The 20,158-nt window shown below is 37.7% G+C and overlaps 1 protein-coding gene across 1 annotated transcript; it reads left to right on the top strand.

Moving 5' to 3' along the window:
• The first annotated feature begins 248 nt into the window (after positions 1-248).
• Positions 249-15,774, top strand: LOC105541925 (acyl-CoA-binding domain-containing protein 7-like). The gene is given in 2 exon segments (XM_011983203.1): positions 249-469; positions 15,468-15,774. Coding segments are annotated over 2 exon segments (528 nt in total).
• Positions 15,775-20,158: the final 4,384 nt, after the last annotated feature.

Below are 20,158 nucleotides of genomic sequence, written 5' to 3' on the forward strand. Positions count from 1 at the left end.
TCTCAAAAAAAAAAAGAAAAAAAAAAGAATGCTGGATCAATAAACGGTCATACAAATGCCAAAGTCATACAATGAAATACCAACTATGTATGTGCAAAATATATAATAACCAGGCAGGAAGGATATATGCTAATTTCAGGATAGTGATTATTTTTGGGCAGAGAGCAATGGAATTGGGCAGTGGGTGCTATGGTTAAAATGTATCTGTAATGTTAAAACAAACAAGCAAAAAACTCAAGTCAGGCAAGATGTCAACACTGGTTAAATCTGTGAAAAACAATAAGCCTGGATCATACTGCAGACTAATAAGAAATGCTTTCCAGAACCACTTCAGAAGAGTGTGGGGAGTGGACTACCATGTTTGTAACGCTGAAGAAGAGGATGAGCTTGTTTGTGCACATTTCCTAATGACACAAAATAAATTGGCAACAGTGATGGCCTCTGAGGGAGAGGGATGCAGGAGACTGGGGTGAGCAGAGGAAAAAGATCTTTACATCCTTTTTCTATTATTTGGCTGTTTTTATCACTTGCATATATTTTCTCAATAGTAAAAAAATTAAAGCAAAAATATATTTTTAATAAAAATGATTCCTACCACAACAATGCACTTAAAGCCAAAATTACTATTTTGAGGAGCATTTTGCATGAAGTATAAGTGTACCCTTATACTTGCCACCTTCCCAAATGACTGATTTTTCTACAGTGTTCCTGATAATAAGTTCCTCATGATCAGTCACACAGAAACATACACCCTGCCTGCTACATCTGCGTTAACTGTGCATCTATTTATATGGGATGACAGATACTTTCCCTAATAAATCTTACCGTTTTCCCTGCTAAGGAACTGCATGCCGACTAAATGGTTGATGACACATGGGAGTTATTCCTACAATTTCCCCACACAGTAAGACAAATCAGTGCAATGCAGAGTTCTGTTACAAACACTAACAGATTTGGAGCATGTCAGAAAGTGGGGGGGTGGTATACAATGAAACCATGTTTCTAGACTTTCCTACCAGAGACAGCTTGAGGCAATCTGACAGCAAAGGCAGGATCTGAAGTCCTAAACTCAGACATTTTATCTCCATGAGCTAATTTACAACCAAGAGAGCCATGATACTGTCAGATCTAGAACTCAACTACTTTAAACAGCGACTTTTTGTCTTATATTTTACATTGATTTTTTGAAGTGTTATGTTGTTTAAAAGCTAATTACCTTCTTAGAGCACTAATTTCAAACCTTTTCAAACCTAGGACCACTTTAGGGAACAAAACAACCGTTTCTCACTGCTGTCTTATTATCCCAAGCTGGACTCCAAGGGCCCCAGGCCCCACTTGGTGTAAGGTAGAGAATTCTGCTTTATACCAGTTTACAGGTGTCAAGGAGGCAGGAGAGAGACTTAGGGTACTGAGGAGAAAGAAGATCAGAGTCATCTCTTTTTCATGTCTTTCATTTCACAACGTCTTCCTTCCCATGCCTGCTGGTGCGCTCCCTCGCCTTGTTCCAGAGCCAAAAGACAGGTCAACTTCACTGCTTTTTATCCAAGTTGGCAGAGGTTGTGGCAGCGGGGTGGTAACTCTGCCCGATGTTCCCAAGCTGCAGTTGGGACATTTCCAACAGCAAAGTCACTCAGTAAACAGTTCTCTGTTTCTCTTTTCCTCGAGTTGGCTGGAATATCTCTAAGCCCTAGTACCACCCACTCTTTAATTCAAGACAAGCCCACAGACCAGAAACTTCACAGATCACTCTGTCTTAAAACAGTCTTTTGCTGGGTACAAAATACCATGTATAAAATTATTGATATGCTACAATTATTTCCATTCCAATTCCTATAGATTATCCTTTTTGACGTTCAGTTTTTCTATTTTTATTAATATCCCTTGTACATCATTCAGTTCAGTTCAATATTCAAAAACCTCCTTAGATGTTTATTTTGCGCCTCGCTTTATGCCAGGTATGGTGATGGTGGGGCGGTGGGGGCGGGGGGAGATAAGCAAATATTACACTTAACAGTTACTTATTTTAAGATGTTTACAAACTAATTGGAGAGAGAAAAGCCAATATGAAGCAAGTAGTAACTCAAGACGAATTATCTTTAAACTCTAAAAGTGGAGGGAAATAGCAAAGACATGGAGAGGTCAGGAAAACTTTAAGAAAGATGTTGGCTGGGGCTGGGATTTGAAGGAGAAGTGGAGGTTGAGGAGGGCTTTCCAGGTCTGACAAGATGGTCAAGTTTCAGAGGCTGATTTCAGCAGAGCATATTGTGGGACTGTCAGAGACCAGCTTAATAAAGCAACTCTGACACCAGAAAACTGGTAAACAAGCAAGCAAATAAAACCAAGAACAGGTTGGGCACGGTGGCTCACACCTGTAATCCCAGTACTTTGGGAGGCCGAGGCAGGTGGATCACGAGGTCAGGAGTTCGAGACCAGACTGACCAATATGGTGAAATCCTGTCTGTACTAAAAAGAAATACAAAAAGTAGCCAGGCATGGTGGCACGTGCCTGTAGTCCAGATACTCGGGAGGCTGAGACAGGAGAATCACTTGAACTCAGGAGGCAGAGCTTGCAGTGAGCTAAGATCGTGCCATTGCACTCCAGCCTGGGCTACAGAGCAAGACTCCATCTCAAAAAAAAAAAAAAAAAAAAAAAAAAAAAAAAAAAAAAAAAAAAACAAGGGTAGATTAATAAGTTGGCTAAGAATTCATTATCCTTCCATATGTTGAGTACTAGAGATCAAAGGGAACTCATGAATCATGTCATGCACCTTCATGCCTTCATTCCACAGATGAGAACACTGAGGATTAGCGACTCAAAACAATTTCACCATAGCAAGTCACAAATTAGTGCCAGAGTGGAAATTCAATTCCAGGGCTTCCGACTCCCATGCATCACACTCCACTTCAAAACCCCACACTGTTATGCTTTAGTGATGCAAGGCCCTTTGAAACAGTGACATACTAATAGTAACAAAATGATAAATTCCAAAGTAGAGGTATTATAGAAGGGACAAGGCTTATTTTGTGTACAGATATTTCTAAATTTTTCTTTTCTTGAATTGCACTAGGTATTACATCAGGTTCCACCTCCTCTGCTTTTGACAAAGTCTTCTATGGCTCTGCCTGGCCTTTCTGACCTTATTTCCCAACACTCCCTATTCTACAGGCTCCACTCAAGTCAGATGTGTTCATTCATGGTCCCCAGCTTTTGCTAGGTTCATGCCCATCTCTGGGGTGTTGCTCCTGTTGTCCCTTTTTCAACATTAAAAGAAAACCCAAGGCTCAGTAAGGACCTTCGGCTACCTCAAGTCTTCTCTAGACTCCTATTTAATTTAACTCATTTTAATAAAATTTTATGGAGAACCTGCTGTGTGTCACGCACTCTACAAGGCACTCAAGACTCCAAAATAAGTCAGGCATGGGTGCCATCCTCAAGGTACAGAGGCTAGAAGGGGAATGCAAACATGAAAAAAAATCATTACCACCCAGAATCATAAAAATAGGTACAGGAAATACAGAGACATTCTGATCTAGTAGATGGAAAGGGAGAAGACCTCATGTAGAGAGTGAGGTCTGAGATCAGTTAGTAGATAAGTGGAACTTCATCAGGGACTAAGTTGGGGGAAAGGGAAGGAAAGGGTTATTGCAGGAAGAAAAGACTGGATGTGGAAATGCACAGCATTTAGCAACTTTAGTTTGGGTACCAGGTTCTGTACCAAACTAGGTTTGAGTTTGATACTAGGATTTGGTTTGCCTTCAAAATAGTAGGTACCTAGAAGAGCTGGTGGGGAAAAGACAAGAGAGGTGGTCAGGGCTGAACTGCAGCCTGTAGATGATGAAGAGCCAAAGACATCTGAAGAGGGACAATTTAAATCAAATGTTTGGGTGGTTGGTTCACAGGAATATGGGCCCCACCTTACATTCAAGAAATCAGTGAAGCTATAGAAAGGACAGTTCTGGAGACAGAGCCCAAAGAATGGGTAAAATTTCAACAGACTGAAATGGAGGGAAAATCATTATACTATTAGTGGAGACAGCAAAGCAACTGTTTATTTGTTACCTGATTGTTCTGGGTACATTAATTTTTTCTCCTGAGATATATTACCTAAATTCTTCAAGGACAGGAATCACTTTTCCAACTTCTTTTTAATAATTCCAAGTAGCTAACACAGTTCTGGATACACAGTGGGTGTTTAGTCAGTTCTTAACAACTGCTTGGGGTGTGGCCAAAAAAGGGAAGAAAGAAAGAAGAAAAACCCTCATAATATTTGTTCATGACAGAAGCTCATTTTTATTCCTAAATCTGTTGCTAAGAATAAAAATTTATGTTTTAATAAATCCAAAATTTCATATTTGAAACAAAGACGGTGTATATAATTGGAAGCTTATGGTTGTCTAATAAAGGACAGAAGATTCCAATTAAAGCCAAAATTTCATCTCTAAGCAGGCTTTCTCACTGTGTGGGCATCCCAACTGCTAAGTTTGTTTAATAGATCAAATTAAATGGATGACTGCTTTTGAAGGGCATCTTAGGGACTTGGGACTTAGCTTTGCTTTGGTGCTAGTTTCCCTAAGCTCACTACTGAGGGGAATATTTGGTCTTATTATCAGAAAGTCAAATCACTTTTAAATATTGTAGCGCGTGATAATATCATATAAATACTTCATATATGTGTGTGTGTGTGCATGTGTGTGCACATGTGTGTTATTTTTTCTTAATGAGAAACAAAGAGCACTGGGTTTCACCAATTCTCTTTCCCTCCTCTACCTCTGATCAGACTCTGAAAAAATACCTTGCCTCTTCAAAAACAAATGTTTTAAGTGCAAAGGGTAAATTTTGTTCCATAAAGATAAATGTCCTTTTTATGTGTTCCACAGTGCTCATATTGCATTACATATGTTATTTGTAACTCATAAGTAGTGAGATACTGTCACACAGGAATGGTATTCTAAATAGTTAACAATGGTACGGCACAGACACCAGCCATTCAGAATGGACTCCTGAACAATCTGGAAGGATGCCAGCTGGTTCACTGGACCTGCACATCCCAGCTACATCTCAGCTCTGGTGTAGTAGACTGTTAAAGCTACATTCATCTGTCTCTACTTCCCTTCCAGTAACAGCCACACATTTTCCTTTGGAGAACTGCACTCCCTGAAAGGAAATGGCCAGCATGGGACTCTACCTTCCCTAGGCCACAAGGCCAGGGCATGCAATCCAGATTTAGCAAATAAAGACATAGTTTAGGCCAAGCAGAGTCCTCCCCCAGACTTTTCCTCTGAAGTTAATTGGGAAGATTTTCTCTACTTTGGAGATTACTTTGAAGGATGTGAGCCTGAGGCATTTGGAGGCCAGCCATCTTGCCTTTGTAGAGGATAAAGCCTAACTGAAGACTGAAGTCAAGAAGAAATAAGTGAACCTGAGAAATAAAGATGGAAACAAAGTCGTGGCAACATGGTTTGAGTCTTTGGAACAGTTGTGCCTACAGCCAGATGCAATCTCCTGGACTTCCCAGTTACTCAGATACATTTTTTTCTTCTTTTTTCTTTTTTGTTTTTGCTTAGCATTCAGATAAGAACTGAGTAATAATTATGCCCACATAATATGATTCTATGTAATTTCCATTACACAATGCTGATGAAATCTTGGACTTAATTGAAAACTCTGCTTTTTATTAGATTGTCCTAAGGCTCCAAACCAATACATCGTGCACCTAGAAAGCATCATGGATCCTTAATCAGGGGAATAACAAAATAAAGAAAAGTTGGCCTGGCAAGAGATATGTGGAAGTAATCAAAACAACATATGCTCATAGATGTATTCAGGAATATATATATATATATATATATATATCCTTAATTTTGAAAGATGCCAGATGTCATTTCTTTCCATGTTAGTATAACTGAAAAGAACTATTATTGCCCATACCTTAAAAATGTTTGGAAATTATTCTATACTCTTCACTTAATTATTTGCAACACTGGATCATAGATTTGCCTCATTCATTGATCCTATAAGCATATTTTAGGAAATTGTTACATGCACGTTGCTGTTATAGGCTCTAGGGAAAAAAAGATGAATTAAGCAATTCCCCTGTTCTCCAGGAGCTCAGATTCTGGTGGGAAGCAGAAGTGTAAATAGATAAATGGTGTGAAAGTTGGCAAGGCGACCACCTTGCCTGCTACTGGAGGCTTCTTCCTCCTCCACAGAGGCACAGCCAAGTGGACACAATGGAGTCTAGCGGGTACACATGGCTCCATAAAAGTCGCTTTCCCAGTGTTCCAGGATAAGCTGTTCAGCAAATCATACGGTCCTGGATTTTCTGGCATGTCAGGCAGGCATTGAGATGCTTTACTATAGCTTTGATCTTTTTAAAGCAAAAAACTTTTTCAATGGAAAAATAAAGAGTTAGTTTTCCTGTCATTGATCAATGTAGTTTTAACTTTCTTTGCAAGGCCAGATATGATCTTCAGGAAGTTACTTTGGTTGATTAACACTTCAAATTATAAATTAAATTTAAATTCTAAAAAGTGTAATTATGAACAAAATGCTTGAGAGCACAGAGAAAAGAACCATTAAATTTACATTTTCAGTCACTGTCAAGCCTCTATTTATTCAGAGCCATTCTTTCCTTTAAAAGGCACTGTAGCTAGATCTTTGGAGTGAATTCTGTTACAAGAAATTCCTTGAGGCTGTCCCATTTTCCTCAATTCCTCACTGGAATTTCATAATGATTTAACCCATAGCTGAATTCACTTAGAAATTCTCAGGAGCTAGAAGCCAAAAAGACACTAACAATAATTTCTTTCACTATTTTTCTTATTGTAGTTCATGGATCTATGAGTGTTGTTTCGTGTTGTTTAGTTTTGGTGGATGATTGCTACATTTCACAAGTGAGGAGAAAAAGTAAGTCTTCCATTTCTTTTTCCTTTCCTATTCTAACTGGCTTTTAAATTATCGACATGGGCTTTCAGATTAGATGTTGTCCAAAATGGCTTAAGATTTTTGCTCTGCAAGTAACTCTTATAAGAGGAAAATAAAGCATTTATTTTGTTAGGTTACTTATTGTAAAGGATTTAGTGCCTGAGTTATAAATTAAATGATTTGCAGACTAGAGAGCACTTCAGAAATTACCTATTCCAAATTCTTTATTCTACAAATATTCAGACAAGATAAACGAGTTGCCTAATTTGCAGAGCTAGTCAGTGACACCGCCAAGACTAGAACTCAGATCTCAACAAGGCATTCAGTATTGCTAAGTTCCCTGATCATTTCCCATAATAACTATTACAAATCTTCACCACTGCTTTCATGAACCTCATAATACTGTCTCCCTATCACTCTGGCCCTACTTCACAGAAAATTGGAAGCCACCAAGCATCAACTCCAGTTTCCACTTTTAAACTTCCTCATATCTCATCTCAAAAGAAGAATATCAGAATATTATTACCCTTCAGGGTAATCCTGCCATTTGTCATCTGTATCACACTAAGTCTCTGTTTTTATTTATTTATTTATCTATTTATTTATTTTGAGACATAGTATTGTTCTGTCACACAGGCTGAAGCACAGTGATGTGAACATGGCTCACTGTAGCCTCAACTTCCTGGGCTCAAACGATTCTCTTGCCTCAGCCTCCTTTGCAGCTGGGACCACAAATGTGCGCCACTACACCTGGCTACTTTTTTTATTTTTCGTAGAGACAGGTTCTCATTTTGTTGCCTAGGCTGGTCTTGAATGCCTGGGCTGGCCTCCCAAAGTGCTAGGATTACAGGTGTAAGCCACCATGCCTGGCCAGAGTCCCATCTCTTCTAAAATCTTATTCTGCTAATGTTAAACCTCATTCTTTTACCTATATATGGATTTTCTTGCAATCAGCCTGTTCTGTTCAACAAATAAACATGCTCAAACACTCGCATTCATAGTGACATTGTGCCCCATTCTGGAAGCATTCGTTGTTTTCACCATAGCCAAACTTAGGAAAGTTTCCACAGTCACACCTCCCATTCATTTCTTCAACTTCAAAAATTTGACTTTTGATACTACTATTCAATCAAAAATGTTTGGGCCAAGGCTATCTCTGTGCCTTTCAAGGATGTTTTTCAATTTTCTCCTTTTGAGAACTCTCTTCTCTTCTAGATTTCTTATTCTTCTCTTACCATTGGGTTTACTTTCAAGTTTTTCTCTCTCCCTTCATTAATTCCTTAATTTCTGATACTTTCCAGGGTTCCATTCTTAGTACCTTTTTCTTCTTATTTTATATTGCAAATCATAAGTCCCATTGAAATTAATGCCTCAGTCCTTGCACAAAAATTTGTGTAATGTACAAATGTCATTTAAAGAAAAATATCTCTCCTAAGTTTTCAATATTGACTAAAATTTTTAAATTATAATATTATTTACTTACTTAAATATAAAACTAAATGTAAATTACTTGAGTTCACAGGGTTTTGTTTTTGGTTTTGTTTTTGGTTTGGGTTTTTTTTTTTTTTTTTTTTTTTATATTTTTTTTTTTTTTTTGAGATGGAGCCTCGCTCTGTCACTTAACCTGAAGTACAGTGGCGTGGTATCATCTCACTGCAACCTTCACCTCCCAGGTTCAAGCAATTCTCCTGCCTCAGCCCCCTGAGTAGCTGGGATTATAGGTGCCCACCACCTCACCCAGCTAATTTTTGTATTTTTACTAAAGATAGGGTTTTGCCATGTTGTCCAGGCTGGTCTCGAACTCCTGACCACAAGTGATCCACTGCCATGTCCTCCCAAAGTGCTGGGATTACAGGCATGAGCCACCACACCCAGCCATGTTGATAGTTCTTATACAGTGATACAACTAAAAACTTTTTTAAGTTAATGCAAATAAAACTAAAATTGCAAAATATTCATAAAATGAAATGAACATTAATTTATGTGGTTATGTTGTTTTCTTGAAACTGAATTGTCAGCTTACAAGGTGAATATAGGACTGGCTGCTAATAACATAGTTCCTTTTTAATTAAAATAGAACTGTGTGCCATGTGATGATTCAGCTCTCCCACCTCTTTTCTCTGTTCAAACTACTGTGAAACCTTCATTCCCATGGGCAAGCACACAGTGACACCATTGTGTCTGCACTTGACCTGTTTGCATCATTCACATATTAAGCCTAGCTTTGTGATATTTGGCACCAGCAAGATTATGAACATAAATATCAATTCAGACACCGAAGTAAGTTGGCAATATTCATTCATGAGGTGGTCATCCAAATAATTCAGATTATTGTTGAAATGAAAGCATGAATGTAAGCATAAATGTAAAAATCAACCTAGTGAACACAGACCACTGAAAATATATCCAAGGAATCTCAGGGATCTGAGGATCCCAACTTTGTGAATCTCAGATCTGTATCTATGGCCTGAAACCCTCTCCTGAGCTTCTGCCCTGTATTTCCAACTGCCTACTAAAAATTTCTCTACCTACATGTCACCTCAGAGGCAACATGTCCAAACTGAACTTGTTATCATTCCCCACGCACACACCCACCTTAACCTGTATTCCCAATCTTAGTTAATGACATCATCATCTACCCAGTTACCGAAGCCAAAACCTTAAGTCTCATACTAGATTCCTTCCTCTGCCTCACCTCCTACACCCAAATCTTGTTGATCCTACTTCCTAAACTTCTTTTGCATCAATAGTCATTTTTCCTTTGACCCAGAAATCCTACTCAGAAATTATCTCAAGAAAACAATTTAAATATTAATGAAGCAACAAACATAAAAGCAAAGATGTTCACTCCACTATTGTACTTAATAAGGAAAAACTGAAACAACATGACCGCTTAAGAGTAGGAGAAAGATTAAACTAAATAAGATAAAGATTATCCTTATCCAGGAGCAATACAAAATTATGGTTCTTGGCAGGCTAGCTCGCAAACAAAAAAAACTTTTTAATAAATTTTATTGTATATATTTAAAGTATACAACATGAGGTTATGGGATATATATAGATAGTGATATGGTTACTATAGTGAAGCAAATAACCGTATCCATCATCTCACATAGTAACCCATTAATTTTGTTGTTACTGTTTTTGAGCAGCTGAAAACTACCCACTTTGCAGGAATCCGAAATACAGTACAATTTTATTAACTATAGTCCTCATGTTGTGCATTAGATCTTCAGGCTTGTTCATCCTACACATCTGCTACTTTGCATCCCCTGACCTACATCTCCCCATTTCTTCCCCACCTTCCTCTTCCCCTATTCTGGTTATCACTGAACATTCAGAATGACAGACAAGAGACAGAACCTGGGCCCAAGGGAGGCAGGCCATCATACTGGACTTTGCATAAAGTAAGGAATCCCAAAAAAGCAATATTCTCAGTGAGTGAACTAGAAAACAATCTACTCATAGAGGACAATGGTAAGGAAAATTGCCTGTCTCAGTCTTGGCCATAAATAAAGGTCAGAAATAAGCTATTCTTGATAATTCAAAACTACAAGCAAGCTCTCAAGTGGATTTAGTGACAGAATATACAGAATCTGAATGTCCCCCCCAAAACACAAGAAACAATTTGTATTTAAATAAGTCTTAGGTTGGCAGTGTCCCCAGGCATTTAGTAGAAACCGAAGCAAATTTCTCTCAAGAAATTAAATTTCAACTTGGACTTTCAAAAAACCCCACTAATAAAATCTCAAGGAACATAAATCCATAATAAAAGATAGTGAGACATGAAGAAATAAGTTATCAGGGACAAGTCTCAGCCTTTAAAAAATTGCATTATCAGACTCACAAAAGCTTCAGATATAAAGTTGATATAGAATATAAAATAAACATATCTAATACATTTTTAAATAAAATAAAATACAGCCAAATAATGAGTCTATAATAAATGAGTAGGGTAGTAAAACCAACAAGAACTTTAAGAAATGTAAAATATATTTATTGAAAAAATTCAAACTATGGTATTGGGATTAAACAGCAGATTAGACAGAGATGAAGAAATAATTAGTAAACTGAAAGATAAATCTGAAAAAATTGCATAGAGTACAACATAGAAAGTCAGAGATATAAAATATACATAATAAAGATAAACAAAAACATGGGTAGAGTGTGAAGCTCTAACAAATATATACTTGCAATACTGAAAGGGAATGAATGAAAAAATGAAGGAGAGTTACTAATATTTCCAACATAATTAAAGACATGAATCTTTAGATTCAAAAAGTCCAATATATTGCAAGAACAATAAATAAAACAGAAATATAGACCAAGACCATCACTGAAAAACTATGACATACCAAAGACAGAACAAGATTTTAAAGCTGCCAGAACAAAAAGAAGGAAGGTAGATGTGAAGTTTGCTAGCTTCTCAATCGCAACAAGTAGAACCTAGAATATTAAAAATGTCACTTTAGAATTACATACCCAGTGAAAATATCTTTGAAGAATAATGACAAAATAAATACACTTTCCAATAAAGAACACCATGGAAGATGTATTACCAATAGACCCTTACCAGAGGGATCTATAAGCATGTACTTTAGAAAAATGAAAAATGATCCTATAAGGAGAGTTTGTAATGCAAAAGAAAGTTGATGAAGAAAATTTTAAACATGTTAAGATCTCTAAACAGGCACGAGTATATATGATCATATTTATTAATATATAATTTGTTTGTTTAATAAAATACAGAATTAAAGAATTGAGTAAAATTGCTTATAATCTAAGAGGAAGGTTATCAGAGTTAAAGTGTCCTAAAAATCTCTTAAGCAAATTATTTCTGTTGAAACATTTTGAGTAATCATTAAAAGAATAGAAACAGAATATATAACTTCTAAAGTAAGAGTGGAAAAAGTAAAATGAGGGGGAAAAACTTCAAGCTGAAAGAATGGGGGATATGAGAAGAAAGAAACAAGGAAACAGCAAGGACATTTTAAAAGCTGCAAAGAAGATTATATCAATCATAGTCCCAAAAGAAACACATGACACATTTGAAGTGCTTACATGAAAAGGGTTTAGTGAAGGAAACATTTAACGAGATGAGGGCAGGTTTAAGGGAACCAGTAAGGGGGAGTGAAAAATACTGAGATGAGCAAGAGTGGGAAACCAATACTAACCCAAAGCCTGGTAGAGAAAGAGATGAGGACTCTGTCAACGGAGCTCAGTAAGAGTTGGAACCAAGAAAGAGGCACCTCCCAACAGGAGCTAAAGTCATAACAGACTGCAGCCACTGACAGATGGTAGCCAGGTAGGGAGGAACACCTTCCCAAACCTATGGGTCTGTCGTATTTATGAACTTAACCCAAAACCAGATGGCAAGGGAACCCAGATGATGCTGTAGAGGTCATCCTCATAGGCCACAGAGCAGCACATAGTATCAGTGACTTACAGGGAGTAGTGGGGGACAGAAGGGGGTCAAATAGGACATAATCCAGCACAAGGAAAACAGAGATAAATTCAAATATATCAATAATAACTAGTGTCCAAATGGACTAAACTCTAAGTTACAATCAAAGATTGTCAAATTGAGATTTTATTTTATTTTTGAGATGGGGTCTTGCTCTGTCACCGAGGCTGGAATGCAGTGGCACGATCTCAGCTCACTGCAAGCTCTACCTCCCAGGTTCAAGCAACTCTCCTGCCTCAGCCTCCCGAATAGCTGGGATTACATCCATCCACCACCATGCCTGGCTAATTGGTTTTTTTTTTTTTTTTTTTTTAGTAGAGATGGGGTTTCGCCATTTTGGCCAGGCTGGTCTTGAAATGTTGACCTCAGGTAATCCACTCACCTTGGCCTCCCAAAGTGCTGGGATTACAGGCGTGAGCCACCGCCCCCAGCCCAAACATATGCTGCCTTAAAGTGATTTATTTCAACTATAAAGACAAAGAAAGATTAAAAGTGGGGAAAAAAAAGAAAAACAATGTATCAGGGAAATAAAATCCAGGAGACATATTATAGTATTAAGACAAATATTTAAGGAAAAAACCATTATCAGAAATAAAATGAATCCCTAGACATTGATAAAAAGCTATAGTACACTGGTAAATATTTAATAGGCACTCAGGGGAAGGGGAAGACTTATTTCTAGTGTTTTTCAGTTTCTGTGGTGAAAATATCCTTACCTTGGCCAATTTCAAGACACCAATGTGAAGTTAACTGACTCACAAAATTCTAAAAATTTAACATCAGCTCTTATGGGTTGCAGCTCTTATGAGTAAAAGTTAGTTTCAGCATCTTCACTCAACAAAAGGTTCAATTCACTGGGAAAATAAAGCAATTAAAAACACATTTGCCACCATGCTTTGTGTGATACTTGAATAGGAATAGAGGGAAAAGCTATATTGGGACAACTGAGGAAAATTAATAATACAACGTATATTAGATAATAACATGGTATCAATGTTAAATGTCTTTGATGAGAGTATACCTATACACTTGTATTTTCCTAAGATATACTGTTTAAGTTTGGGGGAAGGAAGTGCTATGATATTTGCAATTTACTTTCAAATGGCTCATTAAAAAGGATATATGGTGACACTGATTAAAATGGTGCAAGAGGGAGCGTCTTTCTCTCTCTCTCCCTGGCCCTTTCCTCCTCTCCCCCACTCTCTTCTTCCACAGAAACGCTGATAAATTGAGCAAAATTGTAGCAATCAACTTTATCAAAACTCTGGAAAACAGTCAAAGGTTTACAGCAAAAAACTGAACACCAAATCAAGAAACAAACATTAAAAATGCCAGAAAGCTTTGCTCAATTTTCACTTGCCTTTGCTCCACCTTTCTCCCAGACTAAGTGAAAGTCTTGAAGACAGCAGCCAGTGTTGGACCCTTCACTCTGGCTCCAGAGATAAAAGAGCAGATCGTATTCACAAAGAATCATGTTTGTCTTTTCTAACCTGTCTGAAGGTTACCTGAAGGACTGACACAAGGAGCTTGCCTTTGTTTCACCTAACTCAGACTTACTCATGGAAGAAAAGTGGCTATGCAAAGAGCATTCCTTGCAAACATTATAAGACCAATAAACAACATGCTACACCTGGGACAAAAAATTACAATTGAGGCAAACTATAGATATGCTGAAAGCCTGGAAGGAAAAGACAGGGAGAGAGTTTCTTTGAAAAATTAGGCATTCAAAAGTGTCCACATATATTGGGGAACTTAGAAAGCCATGTGCATACCCAAGGTAGAACACACGCTGGAAAAGACCTGAGAAGATCTATGTGGAAGATTAGCTTCCACTTCTGGCTGATCTCTAGATTCAATGCAAGCAGGAAGTGAAGGCGAAGGCAGAGCTATAAACAGCTTGTCTAAACATCGAAGGAGCGCTCCAATACAAAGCCGACTAAGAGACATGTTTTCTTCCTTTTCTACCTTTTCTTTCTCTCTCCCTCTCTCTCTCCCTGGCCCTTTCCTCCTCTCCCCACTTCTCTTTTTCTTTTAGTAAACCAAGAATCCAGAAACACAAAACTGTCCTTCAAAAAGGAGAGAGAAATTAAGACATTTCCAGATAAACAAAAGCTAAGAAAGTTTATTCCCAGTGAAACTGCTCTACAAAAATATACTAAATGAGATTCCTTTAGGCTGAAATGAAGACAGAAACTGGAAGCCATATCAAGAAGCCATATAAAGAACTCCAGTAAAGGTAAGTATATAAATAAATATAAAACTCAGTGTTCCTGTATTTTTAGTTTATAACTCCTTTTTTTATTTCCCACATGATTTAAGAGATAAATACATAAAAATTCTTGTATCCTTGCTTCTCCTGTGCTTGGTGCTTAAATAACAAAAAAAGTAAGAAAAAAATCTTATATATTTTTGTTAATAGACACACAACATATAAAGATATAATTTGTGACAATCACAACATAAAGTATGGGCAGAGCTGTATAGAGCAAAGATTTTTGTATGCTATTAAAGCTAAATTGGGATCAGTTTAAACTAGGTTGGTATAAATTTATGATGTTAATTGTAACCTCTGTGGTAACTACTTAAAATTTTTTTTAACAAACTGATAAGAAAATTAGAGGAGTTTGAGGCTGCAGTAAGCCATGATCATGCCACTGCACTGCAGCCTGGGCAACAGAGCAAGACCCCGTCTCTAAAAAAGGTCAAGAAAATTAGAAGGGTATTAAATGGTACACTACAAAACAAAACAACAACAACAAAAAAAATCAATGCAAGACAAAAGAAGGCAGTAATGGAGGAAATGAGGAACAAAAAAGGCATAACACACACAGAAGGAGCGCCTGGAGAGCAGCAACAGCCCAGCCAGCTACCGTGTCCCTGCAGGCTGATTTTGACATGATCACGGAAGATGTGAGGAAGCTGAAAACAAGACCCCGTCTCTAAAAAAGGTCAAGAAAATTAGAAGGGTATTAAATGGTACACTACAAAACAAAACAAAAAAAAAAAAAAAAATCAATGCAAGACAAAAGAAGGCAGTAATGGAGGAAATGAGGAACAAAAAAGGCATAACACACACAGAAGGAGCGCCTGGAGAGCAGCAACAGCCCAGCCAGCTACCGTGTCCCTGCAGGCTGATTTTGACATGATCACGGAAGATGTGAGGAAGCTGAAAACAAGACCAGATGATGAAGAACTGAAAGAACTCTATGGGTTTTAGAAACAAGCTGTAATTGGAAACATTACTATTGAGTGTCCAGAAATGCTAGAATTAAAAGGCAAGGCCAAATGGGAAGCACAGAACCTCCAAAAAGGATTATCAAAGGAAGATACAATGAGTGCCTTTATTTCTAAAGCAGAAGAGCTGATAGAAAAATATGGAATTTAGAATAAAGCATATGATAAATTTTACTTTTTGAAGCCTTCATAATGGTATCATGACCAAACATTTAGAGTTAACACTGTTAACTCTAGGTATCGTGTATATTTTTGCTATTATTATGAATTATGATACTTAATTAGAAGTATGCTAAAACTGCATAGTTAACTAAATTGTACTTGATTAAACTAGGTGTCTTTAAAAGTTCTTTTAGAAAAGTATTTTTTTTTAATTTTTGTAGATTTAGGGGGTACAAGTGCAGTTTTGTTTCATGAACGTACCATGTAGTGGTGAAGTCTGGGCTTTCAGTGTCCCCATCACCCAGATAGTCTACAATTGTCCCCGAAAGGTAGTTTCTCATTTCTCAGCCCCCTCGAACCCTCCCACCTTCCAAGTCTCCAGTGTCTATTGTTCCACACTCGATGTCCATGTGTACACATTGTTTGGCTCCCACTTATGGGTGAGAACATGAGGTATTTAACTTTCCATTTCAGAGTTAGTTCACTTAGGATAATGGCCTCCAGTTCCAACCATGTTGCTACAAAAAACATGATTTCATTCTTTTTCTTAATGGCTGAGTAGTATTCCATGGTATACATATACCATATTTTCTTTGTCCAATCATCTGTGGATAGACACTTAGGTTGATTCCATATCTTTGCTATTGGGAATGGTGCAGTGATAAACATATGGGTGCAGGTGTCTCTTTGATACAATGACTTATTTGCCTTTGGGTAGATAACCAGTGGTGGGATTGCTGGATGGAATGATGGTTCTGCTTTTAGTTCTTTGAGAGCCTCCATATTGTTTTCCATGGAAGTTGTACTGGTTTGCATTCCCACCAGCAGTGTATGAGTTTCCCTTTTCTCTGCATCCTCACCAACATCTGTTGTTTTTTTGACATTTTAGAAAAGTCTTACTCTGGTAGTATTTACACAAAGGTTAGGAATTTTTTAAAAAGACATACAGAAAACAAAGAGCAAAATGGCATAAGTAGTACTTTCTTATCAGTTATTACTTTATGTAAATAGATTAAACTTTCAAATCAAAAGGCAGAAAAATTAGCATGATGTGTTTTTGGCTTATTGTTTGTTTGTTTGTTAGTTTTGTGAGATGGAGGCTCGCTCTGTCACCAGGCTGGAGTGCAGTGGCACGATCTCGGCTCACTGCAACCTCTGCCTCCCGGGTTCAAGCAATTCTCCGAACTCAGCCTCCTGAGTAGCTGGGACTACAGGAGCACACCACCGCGCCCAGCTAATTTTTGTATATTTAGTAGAGATGGGGTTTCATCATGTTGGCCAAGATTGTTTCGATCTCTTGACCTCGTGATCCACCCACTTCTACCTCCCAAAGTGCTGGGATTACAGGTGTAAGCCACTGTGCCCGGCCCCAGCACAGTGTGTTTTTAAAAACGATGCAACTGTATGCTATCCACAAGTGACTGATCCAAAGACACAAATCATTTGAGTGAAAGGATGGTATGTGGGTTAAATTATGTTCCTCTAAAAGATATATTAAAGTCCTAACAGCCAGCACCTGTCAATGTGACCTTATTTGGAAATAGGGTCTTTGCACACATAATCGAATTAAGATGAGGTCATTAGGATGGGCCCTAAATCAGTATGACTGGTGTGCTTATAACAGGAGGAGAAGGCTGGGCATAGTGCCTCACACTTGTGATCCCAGCACTCTGGGAGGCCACAGCAGGAGGATCACTTGAGGCCAGGAGTTCGAAACCAGCCTGGGCAACATAGTAAGACCCTGTCTCTACATGCACACAGACACACACACACACACACACACACACACACACACAATTAGCCAAGTGTGGTGGCATGTACCTGTATTTCCAACTGCTTGGGAGGCTCAGGTGGGAGGACTGTTTGTGCCCAGGAGGTTGAGGCTGCAGTGAGCCATGATTGCATCACTGCACTCCAGCCTGGGCAACAGAGTGAGACCCTGTCTCTAAAAAAATAAAAATAAAATAAAAACAAGATTTCAGAAAAAAGAAAAAAAGAAAGAGAGAGAGAAGAGGAGAAGAGACACAGGAAGAAAGACATGTGAAGGAGGAGGCAGAGATTGAAGTTATGTAGCTATCAGCCAAGGAATTCCTGGGACTACCAGAAGCTGGAAGAGGCAAGAAAGGATCCTGCCATAGAGGCTTCAGAAACAGCATAATCCTGTCAACACTTTGATTTATAATTTTAGGCATCCAGAACTGTAAGAGATATATTTGTGTTGTTTTAAGGCACCCTATTTGCAATACTTTGTTACAGTGCCCCTAGGAAATTAATATAGAGTGAAAAAGATATTCCATGCAAATAGTAATCAAAAAAGAGTAGGAATGGTTATACTTTAGACTTAAAGTCTTAAAGCCAAAAACTGCTACAAGAGAAAAAGAAGGTGATTATGTATTGATAAAAGGGTCAATTTATCAACAAGATATAAAAATTATGCACATATTTGCACCAAACAAAACAACTCAAAAATATATGAAACAAATACTGACAGAATTGAAGAGAGAAATAGAGAACTCTACAATATTATTTGGAAACTTCAATACCCTACTCTCAATAAGGGTTAGAACATCCAGACAGAATATCAGTAAGAAAATAAAAGATCTGAACAACCTAGACCAAGCTTTTCCAACCTGCAGTCCCACAGGCTGCATGCAGCCCAGGATGACTTTGGATGTGGCCCAATACAAAATTGTAAACTTTCTTAAGACATGATTTTTTGTGTGTGATTTCTTTTTTTTTTTTTTTTTTTTAGCTCACCGGCTATGGTTAGTGTTAGTGTATTTCATGTGTGGCCCAAGACAATTGTTCTTCCTATGTGGCCCAGGAAAGCCAAAAGATTGAATAGCACTGACCTAGACCAACTAGACCTATATAAACCAGACCTGACAGATATAGATAAAACTCTCTACCCAACAACAGAATAAACAATCTTCTCAAATGCACATGGAACATTCTACAGGAGAGATCATATATTAGGCCACATAACAGTCTCAATAAATTATTAAAAATTGAAATCAAAGGAAGTATATTCTCTGACCACAATGGGATGCACCTAAAAATCAATTAACAAAAGGAAAACTATTTTTATTCACAAATAACAAATTTGTGAAAATTCACCAATATGGGAAATTTAAAAACACTCTTAAACAATGAATAGATCAAAGGAGAAATCACAACGGAAGTTGGAGAATACTTAGATATAAATAAAAATGAAAACAACATACCAGAACCAATGGGATACAGCAAAAAGCAGGGGTCAGAGGGAACATCAAGGAACAACCATTTACATTTAAAAGGGCGCAGTGGCTCACACCTGTAATCCTAGCACTTTGGGAGGCTGAGGCAGAAGGAAAGCTTAAGACCAGCCTGGGTAACATGGTGAAGCCCTGCCTCTACAAAAAATTAGCTCGGCATGGTGGCATGCACCTGTAGTCTCAGCTATTCAGGAGGCTGAGGCAGGAGGATTGCTTGAACCCAGGAGGCAGAGGTTGCAGTGAGCCAAGATTGTGCCACTGCACTTCAGCCTAGGTGACAGAGCAGGACTCAAAAAATAAAAGAGAGAGAGAGAGACTACATCAGTAATAATAATAATAAAACTCCCAACAAAGAAAACTCCAGGACCAGATGACTTCGCTGGTGGATTATACCAAACATATAAAGAATTAACATCAATCCTTCTCAAAGTCTTCCTAAAGAAGAGAAAGGAATGCTTTCTACTCATTCTATGAAACCAGCATTGCCCTGACACCTAAGCCAAATAAAGAAACCACAGGAGAATATGCAATATACTCAGCATATATGAATATAGTTGCAAAACTCCTCAACAAAATACTAGCAAATGAAATTCAACAGCATATTAAAAGATTACACAGTGTGACCACATGGGTTTTATACCAGGAATCTACAGAATGTAAGCATGATTCAACATACGAAAATCGATCAATGTAACATATCACATTAATAGAATGAAGGAAAAACGATATTATCATCTCAATTGATGCAGAAAAGCATTTGACAAAATTCAATACTATTTCATGAGCAAAAACACCCAGAAAACTAAAATAGGAAGGAACCTCCTTAACATAATAAAGGGCATTTATGAATAACCCACAGCTAATACTGTACTCAATAGTGAAAGACTGAAAGCTTTTCTCCCAAGATCAGGAACAAGACAAGTATGCCCACTTTCACAGGTACAATTTAACATTTTACTGGAAGTTCTAGCTAGAGAAATTAGGCAAGAAAAAAGTAAAAGGAATATAGATTAAAAAGAAAAAGTAAAACTATTCCTTTTTGCAGATGACCTTATTATATGGAAAATATCAAAAAATCCACAGAAAAGCCTGGGTGCGGTGACTCACGTCTGTAATCCC

This window comes from Mandrillus leucophaeus, unplaced genomic scaffold (assembly GCF_000951045.1).
Source record: "Mandrillus leucophaeus isolate KB7577 unplaced genomic scaffold, Mleu.le_1.0 Scaffold247, whole genome shotgun sequence".
NCBI classification, from domain to species: Eukaryota; Metazoa; Chordata; class Mammalia; order Primates; family Cercopithecidae; genus Mandrillus; species Mandrillus leucophaeus.